The sequence below is a fragment of the Eptesicus fuscus genome, chromosome 2 (genome assembly GCF_027574615.1).
Source record: "Eptesicus fuscus isolate TK198812 chromosome 2, DD_ASM_mEF_20220401, whole genome shotgun sequence".
Classification (NCBI taxonomy): Eukaryota; Metazoa; Chordata; class Mammalia; order Chiroptera; family Vespertilionidae; genus Eptesicus; species Eptesicus fuscus.
Window position 1 is genome coordinate 13479927 of NC_072474.1, and position 22759 is coordinate 13502685.

Below are 22759 nucleotides of genomic sequence, written 5' to 3' on the forward strand. Positions count from 1 at the left end.
CGCGTTGGAAGGCTTTTCTTAAGGATCCTCTGTTTGTGTGTGTTGATTTGTTTTTGTTTTGTTTTGTGGACTCTCTTGACGGACGCTATGGGACAGACTCAAACCACTCCTTTAAGCATTATGATTGATCATTTCAAGGAGGTTAAGGGAAGAGCTAGTAACCTCAGTGTGGAGGTCCGGAAGGACCGGTGGCAAACTTTTTGTTCTAGGGAGTGGCCGACTTTTAGTGTTGGATGGCCGCCAGAGGGGACCTTCGACCTCCCCACCATCCACCGGGTGAGGGACATTGTCTCTCAGCCCAAGAAGGGACATCCTAATCAACTTCCTTATATTATTACTTGGCAGGACCTCGTGGAAGATCCGCCCTACTGGCTTAAGCCCTTTCTGCCCCCACGCCCCCCAGAGCCAAAACCCATACTTGCCTTACAGGAAACGGAGAAGGTAAAGGAGAAGAAGAACCTCACCCTGCCTTCAGCACCCCTCTACCCTGTCTTGCAGGGGGGAACTGAAGAGGAATTAATCTTTCCTCCACCGTACCAGCCCCCTAGGAACTCACAAAGGGGCAGTCCTCCACCGCCGCGAGAGGCAGAAGCGGCTCCAGCAGCAGAGAGGGGAGGAGGGGCTCCGGCAGCAGAGAGGAGAGGAGGGGCTCCGGCAGCAGAGAGGGGAGGAGGGGCTCCGGCAGCAGAGAGGAGAGGAGGGGCTCCGGCAGCAGAGAGGGGAGGAGGGGCTCCGGCAGCAGAGAGGGGAGGAGTTCCGGCAGCAGAGAGGGGAGGAGGGGCTCCGGCAGCAGAGAGGGGAGGAGTTCCGGCAGCAGAGAGGGGAGGGGCTCCGGCAGCAGAGAGGGGAGGAGTTCAGGCAGCAGAGAGGGGAGGAGTTCCGGTTCCTGCGGGGAGCCCGCCCCTCACTAGACAAAGGGCTCAGAGGGAATTGCTTATCCCGGCCGCTGACTCCACAGTGAAGACTCTGCCTTTACGAGCTGCAGGGCCCCCAGATGCGGAGGGAAATCAGCCCTTTCACTATTGGCCCTTTGCCACTAGTGACCTGTACAACTGGAAGGCTCAGAATCCTAAGTTCTCTGAGAAGCCGGCAGGACTTATCGATTTGTTAGATTCTGTCCTATTCACCCATCAGCCGATATGGGACGACTGTCAACAGCTTTTGCAGGTCCTATTCACCACAGAGGAGAGGGAGAGGATCCTCAACGAAGCCCGGAAATTAGTTCCGGGCGTGGATGGAAATCCCACCACCAACGCAGCCCTAATAGATGCTTCCTTTCCCCTGACTAGGCCTGAATGGGATTTCAACACGGCAGAAGGTAAGGAGAGGCTCCGGGTCTACCGCCAGACTCTAATGGGGGGTCTCCGCATGGCTGCTAGGAAGCCAACTAATCTGGCCAAGGTAGGGAATGTTCAGCAGGAAAGGGATGAGTCCCCGGCTGCCTTTCTGGAGCGGATCATGGAGGCATTCCGTACCTACACCCCCATGGATCCAGAAGCTCCCAATAACAGGGCGGCTGTGGTCATGGCCTTTGTAAACCAATCAGCCACAGATATTAGAAGGAAACTGCAGAAGGTAGATAGGTTAGGGGAGAAGAGTTTAAAGGACCTGCTGGAAGTAGCCGAGAAGGTGTACAATAACAGAGAGCCCCCGGAAGAAAGGCAGGCTCGTGCTTCGGCGGCTGCTAGCAGCAAACAAACCCGAGACCTAGCTAAGATCCTGCTCGCCACCACCGCGGACTCTCCCGAGGAACGGAACCGCCGTCTCCGCCGACTCGCCGGCAGCCAGGAAGACGGTAAGGGGACCACCCGGGGCGGGAGGCGGAAGCTGCAGAAAGATCAGTGTGCTTACTGTAGGGAGATAGGGCACTGGAAACAAGAGTGCCCAAAGAAAACCAGCAAAAAGGGTGGTGGAGCGGATCGAGTAAAGGTTCTGGAGCTGGATGAACTGAGTGATTAGGGGAGTCGGGGTTCGGACCCCCTCCCCGAACCCAGGGTAACCCTTAGAGTGGAGGGGACCCCCATTGACTTCCTTGTCGACACCGGAGCACAACACTCAGTCCTCCGTACACCTCAAGGAAAATTAGCAAATAAGAAGTCTTGGGTGCAAGGGGCAACTGGTATGAGCCAGTATTCATGGACTACCCGAAGAACGGTGGATTTAGGGACGGGACGGGTATCCCACTCTTTTATGGTAATTCCGGAATGCCCCTACCCCCTGTTAGGACGAGACCTACTCACTAAGATCGGAGCCCAGATAACTTTCAGACAAGGGGGGCCTCAGGTTACTGATGGCAAGGGCCACCCTATTCAGGTCCTGACCATGAGGCTGGAGGATGAGTACCGGCTTCACCAAAAAGCCTCTCCAGTAGAGGACAGCATGGACGAATGGCTGCAGGAGTTCCCCATGGCTTGGGCAGAGACAGGGGGAGTGGGGCTCGCCGCCCACAGGGCCCCAGTCCTGGTAGAATTAAAACCAGGGCAAGGCCCGGTAAGAGTCAAACAGTACCCCATGCCCCAGGAGGCCCGGAAGGGAATTCAGCCACACGTTCGGAGACTGAGGGGCCTAGGGGTGCTGGTCCCCTGCCAGTCTGCCTGGAACACCCCCCTCCTGCCAGTCAAGAAGCCTCACACGAATGATTACCGGCCAGTACAGGACCTCCGGGAAGTAAATAAAAGAGTTATGGACATACACCCAACAGTCCCCAACCCATACACTCTCTTAAGCTCTCTGGCGCCCTCCCGTGTCTGGTATACTGTGTTAGATTTGAAGGATGCCTTTTTCAGTTTGCCGCTGGCACCCCGCAGTCAACCCCTGTTTGCCTTTGAGTGGCATGATCCGGAAGAGGGCTACAGTGGGCAACTGACGTGGACCCGGTTGCCTCAGGGATTCAAGAACTCGCCCACTATCTTCGACGAGGCTCTAAACGAGGACCTGGGTGAGTACCGGAGAACACACCCCTTCCTCACTCTCCTTCAGTATGTGGATGATATCCTGATTGCAGCAGACACGGCTGAAGACTGCAAGCAGGGGACAAGGGACCTGCTGGCCTCCTTGGGGGCCCTTGGGTACCGGGCTTCTGCGAAGAAGGCCCAGATATGCAAAGAAAGGGTGAGTTACCTGGGATACATCCTGGAGGGTGGACAGCGGCGGCTGTCAGATGCCAGAAAAGAAACTGTTTTGAAAATCCCAACCCCCACCTCCCGAAGGGAAGTGAGGGAATTCCTAGGGTCGGCTGGCTACTGCCGCCTCTGGATACTGGGTTTCGCGGAGATAGCCAGGCCCCTATATGAGGCAACCAAGGAGGGAAAGGCATTTGAATGGACTGAGAGAGAAAAGACAGCCTTTGAGCAGTTAAAGAAAGCCCTCCTAAGTGCCCCGGCCCTGGGCCTGCCAGATATCACGAAGCCATTCCACCTCTTCGTAGATGAACACAAAGGAATAGCGAAAGGGGTCCTGACTCAAACCCTAGGCCCCTGGAGCCGCCCAGTGGCTTATTTATCCAAAAAGTTAGACCCTGTAGCTGCCGGATGGCCACCGTGCCTACGGATTATTGCGGCAACGGCGCTTTTAGTCAAAGACGCTGACAAGCTGACTCTGGGGCAGGAAGTCTGGATCACCACCCCACATGCCATTGAGGGAGTCCTGAGACAACCTCCTGACAGATGGATGAGCAACGCACGTATAACACACTACCAGAGTCTCCTTCTCAACCCTCCCAGAGTACGGTTTCTTCCCAGTGCGGCTCTCAACCCTGCCACCTTGCTGCCCGACCCCGACCTAGATGCTCCCCTACATGACTGTGCAGGAATCCTGGAACAAGTGCATGGGATCCGGAAGGACCTGACCGACCAGCCCCTTCCAGATGCAGACGTCACCTGGTTCACGGACGGAAGCAGTTTCGTACGGGACGGAAGCAGGTATGCGGGTGCAGCTGTAGTCACTGAAACGGATACTGTATGGGCAGAGGCCCTGCCCTCCGGGACGTCAGCCCAGAGAGCAGAGCTTGTGGCCCTCACCAAGGCCCTGACACTGGGAGTTGGCAGGCGGCTCAACATCTACACAGACAGCCGTTATGCGTTCGCCACCGCTCATGTTCATGGGGCAATCTACCAAGAGAGAGGGTTACTGACAGCAGAGGGGCGGACTATAAAAAATAAACAGGAGATACTTGACTTGCTCTCGGCCTTATGGCTCCCTGCCAAGTTGGCCATCATACACTGTCAAGGGCACCAGAAGGCCGACGACCCGGTGGCAAGAGGAAACCGCAGGGCTGACCAGGCGGCCAAGGCAGTAGCCTTTTCTCCGATCCCCACCATGGCCCTACAGCTCCCAGACCCAGGGGACCCAGTTTTGCCAGTTCAGCCAGGATATTCCCTGGAGGAGTTACAGCGCATTAGGAAGCTTCCCCAAGCAAAAGAGGAGAAGGGGTGGTGGTATACACCGCAAGGGGAGCTCATACTGCCGGACCAGCTTGGAGTGTCCATGATAAAGCACATGCACCGGTCCACTCACCTGGGGGCACGCAAATTAAAGGACTTAATCCGACACGCCAGAATTAAGATCCACCAACAGGACATCAAAATAGAACAGGTCGTATCTGCCTGCAAAACCTGTCAACTCACAAATGCAAGAACCGGGCCGAGTGAAAAAGGAGCTCGGCTCAGAGGAACCAAGCCCGGAGCACAATGGGAGGTCGACTTCACTGAGGTTAAACCAGGAAAGTATGGCTATAAATATTTATTAGTATTTGTAGATACCTTCTCTGGATGGGTAGAAGCATACCCAACTAAGCATGAAACAGCTCAGACGGTGGCCAAGAAGCTGCTGGAAGACATCTTGCCCAGGTACGGTTTTCCCGCTGAGATAGGGTCGGACAATGGACCAGCCTTTATCTCGCAGGTAACGCAGGCAGTGGCCAAGGCCATTGGGGCAAATTGGAAATTGCATTGTGCTTATAGGCCCCAAAGCTCAGGGCAGGTAGAGAGGATGAATAGAACTCTAAAAGAGACCCTTACCAAACTGACCATGGAGACTGGCGGGGACTGGGTGGCTCTCCTTCCATATGCCCTTTACCGGGTTAGGAACTCCCCCTACACTCTGGGTTTTACCCCTTATGAGATCATGTTCGGCCGGCCACCCCCTATTATCCCCAACTTTAAAGCTGACTCTCTTGCAGAATTTGAAAGTCAAGAACTGTTTCTTTCCTTGAGAGGGCTCCAGAAGGCGCACGAGGACATTTGGCCGCGCCTCCGCGCTATCTACGAGACTGGCCCAACCCCGACTCCTCACCAGCATAAGCCGGGGGACTGGGTATACGTCAAGAGACACCGCCGGGAGACCCTTGAGCCACGTTGGAAGGGTCCTTACGTCGTGGTGCTGACGACCCCCACCGCTCTCAAAGTGGACGGCGTCACCACCTGGGTCCATCACACCCACGTTCGGCCAGCAGACCCCTCGGCGATCCGTGAAGACTTCATCGCCCAGTGGAGCGTTAGTCGAGACCAATGCAACCCGCTCAAGCTCAAGCTGAGGCGTTCTCAACCTGCCTGATGTTGGTAACCCTGCTCGCGGCCACTCCCACCACCGGGAGTCCCCACACCCCCTTCAACATCACCTGGCAGATCATAGACACCAGCTCGGGGACAGTAGTTAACGAGACTTCTCAAATCCACCCCAGAGACACTTGGTTCCCGGACCTCTATATAGACCTTCTTATCTTCTTTCCTGACATAACAGCTGGAAAGCTTATTGGGAATCTCAGAACATTCTATTTCTATGTTTGCCCCGGGCACTCACGAGGACACACCCAGGACTCATGCGGGGGAATGGGGAACTACTTCTGCGCCTCTTGGTCGTGTGTCTCAACTGGGCACATCTGGTGGGTTCCCCCGAAAACTGACGACCTGATAACCGTGACAAGGTCGGAGGCGCCGCCTTGCCCTATGGGATTTGGGAGGTATCTCTGTAACCCCGTGCGAATGTCCTTCACAAAACAGGGGAAAAAGGCAACAGGATGGGATGCTGGAAAAACTTGGGGAATCAGACTTTACCATGAGATGAGAGACCCGGGGGCGCTGTTTACCCTCCGAGTACAGGCGACACCCCTTACCCAGAAAACCCGTGCAGTCATGAGACCCAACCGAGTAATGGCCCTCCGGCCTGCCACCCCCCGAGTGTCCATGCCCAAGAGCACCCGGACTCCAGCTTCACAGCCCTCTACATCCCCAGTCCCTATCAGGACATCGCCTGCATCCCCTATCCCGGCCCGCGGGCTTCCACCTTATGCAGACCCCTTGTGGAACACGGTTGTCGGAGCATTCCATGTTCTGAATGCTTCGAGGCCTGACCTGACTGAGTCCTGTTGGCTCTGTCTAGATATCCAGCCACCATACTATGAAGGCATTGCTCTTAGCGGCAAATACACTACAGCCATTAATTCCAGCTCCTGTAGGTGGCAGCAGTCTGCTGCAAGGCTAACCCTCCAGACAGTAACAGGACAGGGCACTTGTATAGGCCACGTGCCCCCAGAACAGTCGCATCTCTGTAACGAGGTCCTTACTGTTCCCAATAAGACAGTGTATCTACTTCCCCCTGAAAATACCTGGTGGGCATGTTCCAGTGGCCTCGCCCCCTGCATCCACACAGGAATCCTCAGCTCCCCGAGGGAAGGCTTTTGCACACTCGTCCAGTTGATCCCCAGACTCATATATCATACGGGGGACGAGATACTTAACAGGTTTGGCTCTGCCAATCCCAGAAGCAAGAGAGAGCCTATTACCGCCCTGACTATGGCTGTGCTCTTGGGGCTCGGGTTGGCAGGAGCAGGAACAGGGATATCATCACTCGTCATCCAGGATAAGAATTATGGGATTCTGAGGGCGGCCATAGATTTAGATATAGAAAGAATCGAGAAATCAATCTCTCATCTACAGGAGTCACTCACTTCCCTATCGGAGGTGGTACTACAAAATAGGAGGGGATTAGACTTATTGTTCATGCAGCAAGGGGGCCTTTGTGCGGCTTTGGGAGAGGAATGTTGCTTCTATGTCGACCACTCCGGGGTCGTAAGAGAGTCTATGGCCCTCCTGAGAGAAGGATTGCAGAAGCGCAGGTTAGAAAGGGAGAGATCACAGTCCTGGTATGAATCTCTATTCAACTGGTCCCCCTGGTTAACCACCCTCCTCTCTGCCCTAGTTGGGCCCCTTATAATCCTACTCCTGCTGCTGACCGTCGGACCCTACATCATCAATAGATTAGTTCAGTTCATCAAGGAACGAGTAGGGGTCGTGCAGATGATGGTGCTACACACTCGGTATAAGCCTCTACCAACGGAAGAAGAGATGGGGGTGCCAACTGACCCATGATTGGGTCTGTAAGTCTCATGACAAAGGGGGGAATGATAGAGCCAAATTACTGTGCTGCCCCTCCCTGTAGACTGCAAGAATGTAACAGTTGCATGTACCTGCCAATAGGAATGTAGAGAGATAGACTCAGTCCATTTTAGGCAAGCTGCCCAGTGTGCCCCTGTGTAACTGGACCCCTCACCCTACCCCTGACCAATCATGGGGGTCATAAACACTCTCCCTGCCCACTACTCGAAACCCCCTTAAAGTCTTTGTGTTGGCGAGAGAAGTTCTCTTTGTCCCCGGTGAGCGCTGGAGATGAGAGCTCGTGCTAGCACGAATAAAGGTTCTCTTGCAGTTACAGCGGGTCTTGGCTCCTTCCTGGGGGGTTTTTGGGGATTCTGAACACTGGGCATTACACTTGTCTCTTCAGAATTCAAGGTGACAATTTGCCCTATGTTCTCAAATTTTTTTTTATGGGTGCAAGAAAAGTCATGCCTTATAAGTTTGTTCAGATTTTTCTTTCTGTAAGGAATAAAAACATAACTGATAGGAATGACTACTTCTAAGCTCTTAGCATGTCAGATCTGAAACCAGAACTCTAAGTACATTTAAGAGTAATTAAAAGTACATTTTTAAGAATATTGGTTTATATCAGAAAGCCAAATAATCTGTTCAAGCCTTGAAGTAAATAAGAATTTTGTTTTCTGAACAAAGAAAGCATAAAACAATTAACTTTGCGTTAGAGATAGACAAGGGCTATTGACAGTTCAGAGGAGGTACTGATATAGTAGGCAGTTAGACATGAGCAGAGTAGGAACGATAGGCCAAGTACAGGCAGTCACCAAGCTGAAAATCCTTGGTGCCTAGCAATGGGCAAAACTTGGAAAACAAGTATTGGAGGGACTCCCCCACTCCCAGGGTGAGCTTTCCTCCCCTAGCATGTGGCTGGTCATGTGATTTAAACCCCCTGCCTTTCATAACACTCACTGGCATGTCACTAGTGATGTGGTAGTCCCTCTTAGAGCAGGAACAAGCCCTGTCATAATCACTCCCTTAAGCATTAAACCCTCAGGACAAAGAGGTCCTGGCCCACATCCAGTAATCTTAACAATAAAGCCTCCATTCTGTTGACTGCAGAGTCAGGGTTTTGGTCAAACTACAGATAACATCTAGGCCTCACTTGTGTTTCAGCTCCAGGTCCAGAAAAGCAGCAAAACCAGATGAAGTGATGCCATGACTGACATCAGAACCAGATGCATTGACTAATGACCCCCTACCCCTAGTACAGACCATGATCCTGAAAAGGACATACCTGGAAAGGTGATGAATATTCTATTGAGATGCTCCCCTGAAACATCCCCTAAAATCCTTGCCTTTAGAGAACAGATAAAACCCCTTAAAACAAATGATCCAATGTGCAATCTCTCTTTCTATTGATTATGCCTTTTCCTCCTCCACCCCCTTTCTTACCTCGAGGCTCAAAACTTTGCTTTCTTTCTTCTGAACTCCAAAGGGCCTTCTTTTGCCTCTGTAACTTGTTTTAATGAGTCCACAAAACCCAGCTCACTCCCTTCGTCTATGGCTCGGTTATTCTACCCATGTGACTTTCTAAATAAGCTTTCAATTGTATTTGAGTCTTGGTACTGAATTCTTTCTTAACTAAACTCAAGGACTGAGGTCTAACTTCACTGGTAGCAGTACCACATTAGCTAATTCTAAAAAAGTTTTTTTAGGATTTTAACCAATAATGAAAGGGTGTGAAAGAATTATATTATATGGCCACTTAACAGATAAAGGCAGACTTCTTTCTGAAGAAAACTATACAAGGAGCTTTTTTATGAACTGAATAGTTTGGAAAGCATGAATTGTCAAGCCCCACAGATCAAGAGCTGTGTCTCAGCATAGAATGAAATTGAAGAAAAGGCATTAAAATCAGATGGAGTCGGGTTTAGAAACATCAACACTTAATCAAATACAAAATTAAAAAGAAATGTTCAGTCTTAACAAGCTAATAATGGTCTTTTTTCCCCTTTGCTGGTGTTGAGTTTACTATATTTACACATTATGAAATCTTTCTCTAAGTAAATTTGACCCCCAAAAATCTAGTTCAGCTATTCTACAAAATACTGGCATATAGTAATGTCATATTCGAGATGCAGTTTCAGTAAGGAAAAGAATTCCCAATTCAAAGTGATTTACTACTAAAATGTTCTAAAAATAAAAGCCATACATCTGTCATTGAATGATAATAATAATAATAGTTGAAGATGTATTGGGACTATATTAGGAGATATATAATATTAGTATTAAATATAACATATAATGTACATTATAATAAAAGTATGATATGTAAAGATAAGTAATAATATCATTTTAGCTAAAGTTTCTAGCAAGAAGAGGTTTTACAAAATATTTCATTGAGATTTATTTATTTACAGTTTTATCTTTGAACACAATAATTCCCTTATTTCCTCTTATTTATTTATTTATTTATTTAGGATTTGAGGGTATGTTTATTAAAGCTGAAACAAGAATGGCTTAGGACAGAAAAAGCCTAGGTGGGCTACTTTGGCTTTCTATAAAGGTGATGGGAAAGAAGTGAGTGTGTGTGGCGGGGGAGGCTGTGTCAGCTCACAGGAAAGTCAGAGAAAAGGGGCCCTGGAGACAGGTTCAGGGGGCTAGCCCAGGATGAGCTGCCGCTGCCCATTGCTCCCCTTGTTGGAAGTCTTGTGGAGTCACCTAGAGTTTAGGAGATACATGCCTGTGTGGGGAAAAAGAGGGGAAAGGGGAAGGCAGGGGTGTGATCCCATGAGGAGAACATATTATTTCCTCCTATTACTGTGAATTTCTATGTTGATTAAGGTTAGTAACATCTTAATTATGCAAAATTATACTTTTGTTCCTTCAGTAGTAGTCAACATATGATAAGACTAACATATAATCTAGGCATACCATCTTAAAGTTTTAAAAGTAAGGAGACACATAGTATTTCTGATCATATTATTTTTTATCAAATCATAAGGCAGCTAAACTTGTAGTTGTTTTCTTAGAAGTTTCTGGGTCATTTAACGTGATAGTTTATTAAACATTATGGTGAAAGTCAATTTTCACCATAAATTTTAACTTAAAGCAGAAAAAACAAAAGAATGCAGTTTTTAATTGAATTTACTATATACTGGTCAGAAAACATATTAAACAGTTAAAAATTATCTATAATTATAAAAGTGTAACATGCTAATTAGACCTTCCAGATGAAGCTAGGGCTGCCAGGGAAGCCCGTCCCAGGTACCAGAGGGAAGCCGGTGCCAGTAGCTGGGGAAGGAAGGCCTACTCTTACAAGAATTTTGTGCATCAGGCCTCTAGTATTTTAATAATATATAAGACCTTTATTAATAACTAGTGGCCCGGTGCATGAAATTCGTGCATGGGGAGGGGGTGGTCTCTCAACCTGGCCTGCATCCTCTCCAATCTGGGACCCCTGTGGGATCGGGCCTAAACCTGCAGTTGGACAAACCCCTCGCAATGTGGAACTACTGGCTCCTAACCGCTCACCTGCCTGCCTGCTTGATCTCCCCTAACCACTCTGCTTGCTGGCCTGCTTGCCCCCAACTACACTCCCCTGCCAACCTGATCACTCCCAACTGCCCTCCCCTCCTGTCTGATCACCCATAACTGCTTCTGCCTCAGCCCCGCCACCATGGCTTTGTCCAAAAGGACATCTGGAAGGTCTCATGGTCTAATTAGCATATTACACTTTTATTAATATAGAGAGGATATGACATACTGCCATAACTATAACATATCTACCAGTATTACTCTATGAGAATGCATACTTCATCCATTAGGAAGGCATCTAATACATTACATTGTATATGTTGTAAGTAGTAGGAAATACTGTATTTGTAGCAATAATATATACCCTGTGACTTCCCTTCCTGATCTGGGAATGGTTCCCCAGTTCTTTTGATGTTTCCTGGCCCCTAATGTATTTTTTTTGTCATTCAGTGTAACTTTATTTACTGTTTATTGCACATGATTTGAGGTCTTTAATTTCTAACCACCAAAGATTCAAAGGATTCTTTTTTCCATGAAATTTAACATTAACATTAGTGAATTCATGTATTCATGTGTTTTTATTGTAAACATCTGAATTATTCATATTGTCATAGATCCTGAACTCATAAGCATGGACCATGCACAGGTTGGCAGCAAGCCAGGAAGCCACTCTGCAAGTAAACAGATACTCTGCATAAGGAGAAAAGTCATAGCATAACATTTAATGTCCAACCTGAGTTACCTCAGAATATTATATATATTGACTTCTTAATTCATATAGTATTGGGAACTCAACTGCTTGGTTGGTGGCGGGGTTGACCTGGTTTTGGGAGGATTAGTCCTGCAATAATTAAGGAAAGGAGGGCTCAATCTTTCTTCTTGGTTGCTTGCTCCTCCCCAGCATCTTCATCTTTCTTCTCGTCCTCAACTTCTTGGGCATCTTCTCCTTCACCTTCACCTCCTTCTTCCTCCTGTGCATCCTCAAATTCCTCCTTGGCACCTTGTTCCTCTTCCTCTCCTTCCTCTTCCTCAGCCTCTTCCTTCTCCTTTTCCTCCTCTTCAGCTTCTCCTTCAGAAGGGGGTTCATCCTTAGCTTCCTTGTGCCCCGGCCAGCGGGGTCTTCTAACGGGGGTACCGAGGCGGCGCACCTAAGAGAATGAGAGACAGACAAGGGACGCAGAAGAATGGAGGCAAGACAAAAGGGTTTCTGATCAAGCCTCGAAATTTTATTTTTTACAGAGTTCCTTATATGTGGTTTCTAGAAGGGGAGATGCCTAGGAGGGGTGGGGGCTGACCTAGATAATCGGCTAAAGTCGTAAAGGGTGCTGACTATAGATAAAGGGTGTGGCGGTTGAAGGGCGGCTACAGAAGGAATGCTTTGTCCTCAGGCAAGAGGAAGTGGGCCTAGTTTCCGTGAGTTTCTGTTTCAGTAACAAGAGCATTCTGCATGTTCTTGGCAGCCAGCTTCTCATACTGGGTGCGGATGTCCTTGAGCATAGTGGAGAGGTCGGACTTGGAGAACACGTCCATCTCCACGGAGATCTGAGCATACTGGACATGCACCTTCTTCAGAAAGGAGATTTTGTCCATCAGGCTTTCGATGCACTTTTCCAGCTCAGCGCTGGCAAGAGCCGCCTCATCTGCACCTTTGCTCACCGCCATCAGCCAGCCCTCTGCGTCCTCATGGTTCAGCACCTCTTCCTGGTAGCTCGCCTGCAGGTTGTTCCCAGCCACTTCAGAGCCCCGGTGCCTCCTAACTGCCCACTTCCCTCTCCTCTCCAGGGACAGGGCGCGGTGGGGCAGGGCACAGGCATCGCATTTTCATTAAAATGTTCAACCCTGGCCTGCTCCACCGGTGTCCTCAGGTGGCCCAGGGGCAGACAGTGATCCCAGAGACCTTGGCCACCCCCGCCTACAGAGCCAGGTGCTATCCATGCCACCTGTCCAGTCCTGATAGCTCCCTGGATCCCACAGACAGCATAAGGTGCTGCCTGCTAGAACTGCCTAGTCCCAATAGCCGCCTGCACCCTGCTGGTGACGTCAGGCACTATCCATGCCGCCTGCCAGGTCCCGATCGTCCCCTGGACCCCACAGACAGTGTCAGGCACTGTCCATGCCACTTGCCAGGTCCCCATCACCCCCTGGACGCTGCGAGCAGCGTCAGGCAATGCCTGCTGGAACAGCCCAGTCCCGATCGCCACCTGGACTCCACTGGATGACATCAGGCGCTATTTGCCAGGCCAGCCCAGTCCCGATCGCCACCTGGACCCTGCGGGTGACGTCAGGTGCTGTCCATGCCACCTGCCCATCCGGATTGCCCCCTGGACCCCGCGGACAGCTGCCATGTTTAATCCCGATGGCTTCCCGGTCCCGCAGGTGATGTCAGGCACTGTCCGCTGGGCCTGCCCGGTCCCGATTACCGCCTGGACCCCACGGACAGCATCAGGTGCTGCCTGCCGAGTCTGCCCGGTCACTATCATGTCCTGGACCTTGTGGGTGACATCAGGTGCTGCCCACCAGGCCTGCCAGGTCCATGGCAGCCTGGAATCTGCTAAGTCAGGTAGCACCGGCTTGCCTCCCTTCTCTGCCTGCTCCGCCTGCTTGCCTCCCTTCTCTGCCCACCCGCCTGCTTGCCTCCCTTCTCTCGTGGCCCTCCTTCTCTACCACCCTGCCTGCTTGCTTCTCCGCAGCTTCGCTCCTTCTGCAGCGCTTAGCTTCTTTCTACGCTGTCTTGATATGCAAATTAACAGCCATCTTGGTTGTGTTAATTTGCATACTCACACTGATTGGCTGGTGGGCGTGGCTTCGGCATAGCGAAGGTGCGGTCAATTTGCATATTACTCTATTATTAGGTAGGATATCAACACACAGTGTATTGAACAGCAAGGCATAATGGATTAATAATTAAATACATCCTAGGATGGGTATAGGACATATCATAAATGTGCAGTTGTCAAATATATTCCATAGACTTTAAGTCACTTTCATATGAATATTCCTCACAGCATCCTCTATTCAGATAGGCTTTTAATATGATAACAGCACTTTGACCATTTATGATACTGGAATGTTTATAAAGCAGTCACCCTTACCAATGTCTTGCCTTGTTTTAATTTGTTTGAGGCTGTTTTGTGGCTGCATATTAGTTTTGCAGTTAGTGTATAATTATACCATCTTCCCCCTTCCTTAAAGAAACTAATAAATGACCAAGTCTGAAGCATAATTTGTTGTTCAGTCGGCTGTATTTTGTTTAAAAAAAGTCTTAAATGATCCTAATTTACTGTTTTTAAGCTAACTGACACATCTCTCTTCCATTATCATATGTATTTTTCTTCCTACAAAATTAATATATCTTAAATAAATTAGAGGCTTTATCATAATCAAACATAGCATATCAATAATACACTTACATTATTGAAAGTTAACTTTTTAAAAAATCTTTTATTTATTTATTTATTTATTTATTTATTTAATTTCTTTATTGATTAAGGTATCACATATTTGTCCTCATCCCCCCATTCCCAGCCCACACCCCTTCCCACAGATGCCCCCACCCCCCTGTTGTCCTTAACTGCTGGTTACGTTCATATGCTTGCACACAAGTCCTTTGGTTGATCTCTTCCCTTTACCCCCACCTTCCCCTACCCTTCCTCTGAGGCCCAACAGTCTGATCCATGCCTCCTTGTTTCTGGGTCTGTTCTTGTTTATCAGTCTATGTTGTTCATTATTTCCCCTAGATGAGTGAGATCATGTGCTATTAGAAATACACTTATAAGAACCGAAAATGAGACAAGCAATAATGGTTATGCTGACAGGCAAATGAATCAGTCTGTAGTTAGTTTCTTTCTGGGCCAACAGTTCTTTTGAGACCCAATTTCAATGTCACACAATTCCTTATGTGTACATGTCAGCAATGACATTTCAGTTCTGGATGGTGGAGAAATGGTGGTAATGCTGGTCTGACCCTCTCTGGTTTGGTCCTGGGAAACCTGTAGTGACACACAGCTGTTAACTGCTAGTATGGCAAGGCGACATCAGCGTCTTCCATCTCTGGACTGCTTCTCTTCTGTCTTGATGGCTGGAGTAGTCATGTCGATTCCTCTCTGTTGCTGGAATCCACATGGTCTCGGAGTTGTTTTCTGAAAATATACAAACATATTCTCGACCAAAAGTTAATAAAAGAATACTTTCTATAAATTTGACTTGGGATCCTATTTCATTTTTTGCCCAAATGATTTTCCTATGGCTTGTTTTGACACCTTGTGTGTTTTTCATAGGTGTCTTGCTTTTAGCCTTACAATTAATTTTCTAGATGTAATTACTTACAGGATATTTTTCCTTACATGATATTCTTCTACTACCCCCCCTTTTTGATTTAAATATTAGGATGCTTTTGAAAATTTTATAATGTAGTCTTGATGGCTTTTAAATTTTAATTTTTTGCACTATAATATTACTGTTTTAGGTTCATTACATGGTACGCATTTTTATCATGAGATGAACTACCAATAAAAATTTTAGTTAATACTTTAGGAACTGCTTTTTGTCCAGTACAATTAATTTTTCTAGAATATTCGCTTGTTTCAACTAGCCAATTTAAATTTGCCTGAAAACTTGACTACTATTTTACTGTCAAATTTATTACTCTGACAACAATCTTATTTTACCCTGTAAATATTAGTGGAAAGGATTATTTGCCTTCTTGAGTAGGTCCTGAGCATTCCTAATAATAGGCTGGATTTAGATATCATAAACCAACTTCCCCACACCATGGGTACAAGACAACTCAAACAATTCTTGTTGGAGTGAGAGGGCATCTGCTGTCGACCAAGTCTCTGTCGGTCACCTGAGTCCTCATCTGTACTGGGCATGGGATGCACAAAGCAGCCATGGGGGCAGGAGACCTCCTTCAGAAGGGGCTAGGGTTCAGGCCCCTGCAATGTTGGGGGGGGTGAGGATCTGTGCCCCACCTCTGTTGACCCCCAAGTTCTCTCCTGATGTTTCCTCTGCGACTGTGCCTGTCTTAGGTTGTTCCTCCCTTGAGGAATCTTACCCATCTCTGGCTAACCAGCCATCCTCTGGGGCCACGCAGGGTGATGTGAGATTCAGTTTTGTCTCCTTGGTAACTTATGCCCCCATGGCCTCCATGCCCAACACCTGCCTTGGGATCCCCTCACCTGCTGGTGGGGCCCCAGCACTGATCACATATCTTGGGGAACCCAGGTTTCTTCTCTAGGGAGGGCTCAGTTCGTCCCACTGGGTGAGAGACAGATCCATGGCACCAGTCATCACGAGACTTCAACCTCGATATGGACAGAGAGCTCATGCAACAGCTGTGAGCAATCGAATTGTGAGAAGAGGGTCTCTCTTGGCCTAAAGGGTAAGAGGGACCAATATAGAATGCTAAGGTGTCTTCCCAGGAGGCCCTCTACACAATGAAAAGGATTAAATCCTTACATGTCCTTTTTAAATTGCTGCCATTCAAAGAATTAGTTTGTAATTTTGCTTGGGATAATTGTACATTATGCTGTTGTAATTCTAAAATATCAAGAGATGTGTTAAGTTTGTCTCCAAGCACCAAACAGATGATTTTTTTTTTTTATCCCCAAGGGTGCGAGGAACTATTAGAAGTATTGGGGGTGATCCAAATCTGGGAAAAATTTTAATGATAGTGTAGAATAATATCATGTAAGGTTATTCTTTGTTCTAGTCCATGGCAATTCCCTTTCAAACTGGCTGTCCATTTCTTTTTATAGAGACAAGGTCTTAGTTACATTTTCTGCACCTCTACCGGGGGCAAGTAGTGATAGTAGTGACACCTTTTCTTTGGTGTTCACACAAGCCAGAAACCTCTCTTTAATTGTACACACAAAGGGGCATTGTTTTGATTTTGTGTCATACAAAACGGAAGCTGGGTGGAGACCCCTGTGTATTTATACTTTCTTGCCCCATCCATGGACCTCCTCGATGACCAAGGTGTTTGGTATTATTGGTAACTACATTAGTCAGGGGATCAGCCCATGTAAGGGGTCTTACCCATGAAGGGTTAGGAGCATAAGTCCAAAATACTTACCCTCTTGTCCCAGGTAAAATTACCGTACTTCTGATGATTGCTAGTGTGGCTAGAAAGGCATTCTCAGGCATTCTTGGGTGAAAGTTAACTCTTAATTATTAAAATCAGGTAGATCAATCACATGAAAGAATTTAATATTGTAATTTTTATTTATTTATTACTTACTATTTTTGTTTTTTAAATCTTTATTGTGGAAAGTATTACATATGTCTTCTTTCCCCATTGACTCCATCTAGCCCATCCCCACCCCTGCCCCTGACCCAGGCCTTCACCACCCTATTGTCTGTGTCCATGGGTTATGCATATATATGCATACAATGTCCTTGGTTAATCTCTTCCTACCCAACCATCAACTCTCCCTCACTTTTTCTCTGAGATTTGACAGAGAAATCATAGTTCGATGCTTCTATGTCTCTGGATCTATTTTGTTCATCAGTTTATTCTGTTCATTAGAATATATATATATATATATCTATATATATATATATATGAGTGAGATCATGTGATACTTGCCTTTCTCCCACTGGCTTATTTCCTTTAGCATAGTACTCTCCAGGTTTATTAGGCTATATTCCTATATATGGCATCACTGGATCAAGTAGAAGTCTCATATTTAATTTTTTGAGGAAAAGAGAGAAAGATAGAAACAAATGGAAGAATATACTGTCTTCATGGATTGGTAGAATTAACATTATTAAAATGCCTATACTATCCGAAGCAATCTATAGATTCAATGCAATCCCCATTGAAATACCAATGGAGTAATGTTATAACTTGTAAACAATGTTTGGTTTGATCACTAGCAGCCATGAAGATGGAAAAACAGGAAGCCTATCAGATAATATATGTATCTGTGTGCCTATGGGGTTAGGAGTTAGTAAATGAGCTACTTTTATAGGGTTTATTTCATAGGTTTTCATGTCTTAAAACTTTTGGTATTGATTGCTTATCTTTTTTAAAAAATAGTGTACTTATTTTCTTATATTATTTCTCAGATAGTCACCATTCAGAATTACCCTTATCCCACTCAACTGAATTGAAGATCTTCCTTCCTTCCTTCGTTTATCTAGTTGTATAAGGTACAGTCCTTTAAAACTAATAAACAGATTGAGTGGTTTAGAACAAAGGGTTTGGAATCATTAACCATGTCGATTGGGCCAAGTACTTAATACTTAGGAACCTAAAATTTTAAACTCTATAAAAAAAAAATAAAATAAAATAGCATTCCCCTACCTATGAGTATCCAGTGAAATAATTATAATTCACATTAGAATATTTACAAACTATATCTTCTTATAAATGTATTTGTGTTCACCTCTAATATTAGAAGATGTTTATGTAGTCTCCCTTTTGGGCCTAAAACTATCCTATTTGGTTCCTATTAGACTTATCGCAAGCATTTATTTTGAATATTTAATTTTAATCTTTTTCTGCTCATTCCTCTCCATCTTTGAGATCTTTGCTCACCTTTCAGGCATCTTTATGCTTCCAACATATTTACTGAACCACTCATACTAGCAAGCTAAGCAGCAACACCCTCAAATTACTTTCAGTTCCCCTTGCCAAGTTCCCATTCTCATGGAGTGTTTCTCTTAGCTAGCTAGCTAGCCTGGTGCTCTTCATCAAATCTTATGATATTAATATTCCTCTAAACTTAAGGTGTTTCTATACCAAATAATATTTATAGTTTTCAGATATTACTGCTAAAGACAAATTTTTTCTTAAATAAGGGGTTAATATCTAATGATAGAGCTTTGTCAGTTCATGTAGGACGAAATATTTTAATAGGGTAACCTGCTCACATATCCTTATTGTTATAACACATGATTGAATATCTACTTTGAATAATTATGATGTATTCATTTCAATCACCCATGGGATTAGTTCAAGAGATCTTTGGGGTCATAGGCTTAGTGAGTGGATGTCAGAAATTGTCTATTATTTTTATAGAACTGGGAAAATTAGAACTTTATCATAAAAAAGTATGTCATTATATACAATTCTATCTTACCTCTCAGTGGTATTCACTGTTAGCATCAGAAAGCACATAATTTCCTCTAACATTAAAAAAAATCCAGTAGCATACAGTGTCTTATCAAAAATTATAAATAGTAAGATATTTATTTGGTTATCTTTCTTTCAGTATTTTAATTTTATTTTGTAACTTTTTTATGCCTTAATGATCATTTTTTTTAAATATATTTTTACTGTTTTCAGAGAGGAAGGGAGAGGAAGAAAGAGGTAGAAACATCAATGATGAGAGGGAATCCTTGATTGGCTGCCTCCTGCATGTTGGACTGAGCCTGCAACCCAGGCATGTGCCCTTGACCGGAATCAAGCCTTCTGTCTGCAGGCCAACGCTCTATCCACTGAGCCAAACCAGCGAGGGCCTTAATGATCATTTTATTTTGCTTTCCTGCAAAACTCATTTAACTTATTTTTTAGCATCAGCTATATATGTGAAACCATTAATGTTGCTGATAATGCAAGGGAACCAAAATAGACAAGATCCATGCTCATTTTATATGGATTTACACATGTTGCATTTTAAAAATTAAAATCAATTCAACTAACTGTATATTAATTTAAAAATTACTATATACCAGATGTTGGCTGGATAAGAAATAACCCTTTCCTGGTCTCCAAAATTAGTCTTAAGGAGGCAGACATAAAGGTTTACAGTTATCAACAGTTTTACATTTTTATAAAGTTCCACAGGAAAAGTGATTGCTGACACTTCTAGAACTAATAAGAAATTTCTAAAAGAAAAGAAGTGTCAAATGATTGGCCCCCTCAGATTTTGTTTCTCAGCCCCATCCATATATTTCAACTAGTAACTTCTTCAACCTATATTTAATGTGCCTTTATGATTACAGGTAAACATTACTTTCAAACTTTATAGAAATACTTGAGGCCTAGTGCACGAAATTTGTGCATGGGGGATGTGTGTCCCTCAGCCCAGCCTGCACCCTCTCCAATTTGGGACCCCTCGAGGGATGTCCTACTGCCCGTTTAGGCCTGATCCAGGTGGGATCGGGCCTAAACGGGCAGTAAGACATCCCTCTCACAATCCAGGACTGCTAGCTCCCAACTGCTTGCCTGCCTGCCTTCCTGATTGCCCCTAACCACTTCTGCCTGCCAGCCTGATCACCCCCTAACCACTCCCCTGCCAGCCTGATTGATGCCTAACTGCTCCCCTGCCAGTCTGTTTGCCCCTAACTGCCCTCACCTGCAGGCCTGATCACCCCTAACTCCCCTCCCCTGCAGGCCTGGTCCCCCCAACTGCTCTCCCCTGCAGGCCTGGGTCCCCCCCAACTACCCTCCCCTGCAGGCTTAATTGCCCCCAACTGCCCTCCCTTGCAGGCCTGGTCCCTCCTAACTGTCCTCCCCTGCTGGTCTTCTTGTGGCGGCCATCTTGTGTCCACATGGGGCAGTCATCTTTGACCACATGGGGACAGCCATCTTGTTTGTTGGAGTGACAGTCAATTTGCATATTACTCTTTTATTATATAGGACAATGTAAACCACAAATAAAAGCTACATTTTTTCTAGTGACAACATAAAAAAGCTAAAATAAATACTTCCAATAAAATTAACATTATATTTCATGTAGCATAATATATAAATATATTATCAGTTCAACATGTAATAAATATAAATATGTAAATGAGATTAAATTATTTTACTTTCTTTTTATATATGTACTCAATCTTTAAACTTCCATGTGTATTTTACACTTATAGCACATCTCGATTTGATGGACCACATTTCAAGATTAGTCCCTTGTGGCTAATGGCTATTATAGTATTGATGGTACAGCTCTAGAATTTTGTAACCATGAGAAGTAAATGAATGATATTAGTAGTTCACAGAGAAGATACTTTTCAAACTTCACTGCCATTTAACTATCTCAGGATGACAATCCCCCAGGATGGTACAAATCAGATGAAAATCTCAAGGACATAACATGTAGAATGTCAATGACCATTGACTGAAAAGTATGTGCTATCAGTTTGAGGGATAAATTATAAGAATGGGTCTATATGTGACAGAGAAAGGAGAGATATCAGTGAGTTTAAAATGTGACTGAACAATAGCCAATTGATAATGTTACAAAGGGGTTGAAGTTAAACATCTCAATGTGCTTTCAGGACATACTGACCACTATGAGAAGGGACAGATAAAACAGTGTAAAGGTTCAAGAACAGGGCTGCCAAAATGACAAAGAAATTGAATGATATATGTTCAAAGTTTCAGGTCATTGTGACCTTCATAGGAGAGTAGAACAATGCTGAGAGGCTGAGAAAGGATAATACAAAGGTGGTCAAGGTGCAAGAGGGTAGGTGGGGAATAAATGGTGGCAGGAAAAAATAATTAAATTAAAGTTATAAAAAAGTAAACAGGTAGTGTGGTACTGGACATAACAGATTTTTTAAATCAGATGGCCTGTTATTCATTATCATCAGTTTTCATATCTGAAAGGGTATAGAGGGGATTATTCCTTTCCTGCAAATTCCTTGTTGAATTTAAGAAAAATTATATTCATTGTTTATTTATAGTCCCTAGGACATAGCAAGTGCTACATAATTACATCATATATTTTCTCTCTTTCTCTCCTGTCCTGGCTCCCTCCCTCTATCCCTCTCAGCTATGAACAAAAGGGAAATATGCAATTGGTATTGTGACAAATCATTAAATAAGCTCTTTTGTGAGCTGATAATTTTGTTATAATCACTTTGTCATTCAAATCGCATGATGGATAGGTCTGTCATCTTAGAACACAAGGAAAAAGATTACACTTTGCTCAGGAGTCAGATGATTGGGTTATGAGCGTTGCTGTCAACTCTTAAGCAACCCACCCCACATATTCTTATGATGATAACTAGAGGCCCGGTGCACAACATTCGTGCACTTGGGGAGGCAAAAAGGAGGGGTCCCTCAGCCCAGCCTGTGACCTTTAGCAGTCTGGGAGCCCTCTGGAGAGGCTCCCCGCCACCACTGCTGTGCTTGCCAGTCCAGCTTGTGGCTGAGCAACGCTCCTCTTGTGGGAACGTACTGACCACTAGGGGGCAGCTCCTGCATTGAGTGTATGCCCCCTGGTGGTCAGTGCACATCATTGCAACTAGTTGTTCTGCCGTTCGGTCGATTTTCATATTACCCTTTTATTATATGGAAAGGATATATTTATTTTCTTTGACCACTGTAATAGCAATAGGTACTGAAACTTCGAGTTTTTATTGAGACAGACAGCCCATGTCCTAACAGGAACAGAGTTGTTCATTATGAATTATTAGAAGCTGTTAGTTTTTGGTTTTAATTTTAGAAAAGTACAGCCATCTGGGAAATAAGTACTTACTAACTGATAGGAGTAAACTATATCATCAACTATATAAGGTAGTCTACATAAAATATTCTTGTTCTGGAAAATGAAATACGTAATTTACGGGACAGAACACCTCAGCTCTTTCCCTTACCCTCAAATGCCCAGCCCTCAGCCCACTGACAGAGAATTAAAGAAAAACTACTCTCCTAATTTTGTTCTCCTCACAGACAGCACGTTTCCATAGATCTTGACATCATTTTGTAGCCATTTCCTTAGTGAAAATGGCAATTTATTAAACAGTGGCCTAGTTTAATGTACCTTGCCAAAGTGAATCAGTTACTCCCTCTTTGCCAAAAGGCTCAGATTGATTTTTAAAAATTGCACTAAAGTTAACTTTCATTATTACTCAGTTGAGTTTTTTTTCTAAATGAAGACTTTGGGTTATTTGTTCAAAATAAA

The 22759-nt window shown here is 45.4% G+C and overlaps 1 protein-coding gene across 1 annotated transcript; it reads left to right on the forward strand.

Annotated features, from left to right (window-relative positions):
• The first annotated feature begins 87 nt into the window (after positions 1 to 87).
• On the forward strand, positions 88 to 5553 carry LOC114229997 (uncharacterized). The gene is given in 2 exon segments (XM_054724645.1): positions 88 to 735; positions 964 to 5553. Coding segments are annotated over 2 exon segments (5238 nt in total).
• The last annotated feature ends 17206 nt before the right edge of the window (positions 5554 to 22759 follow it).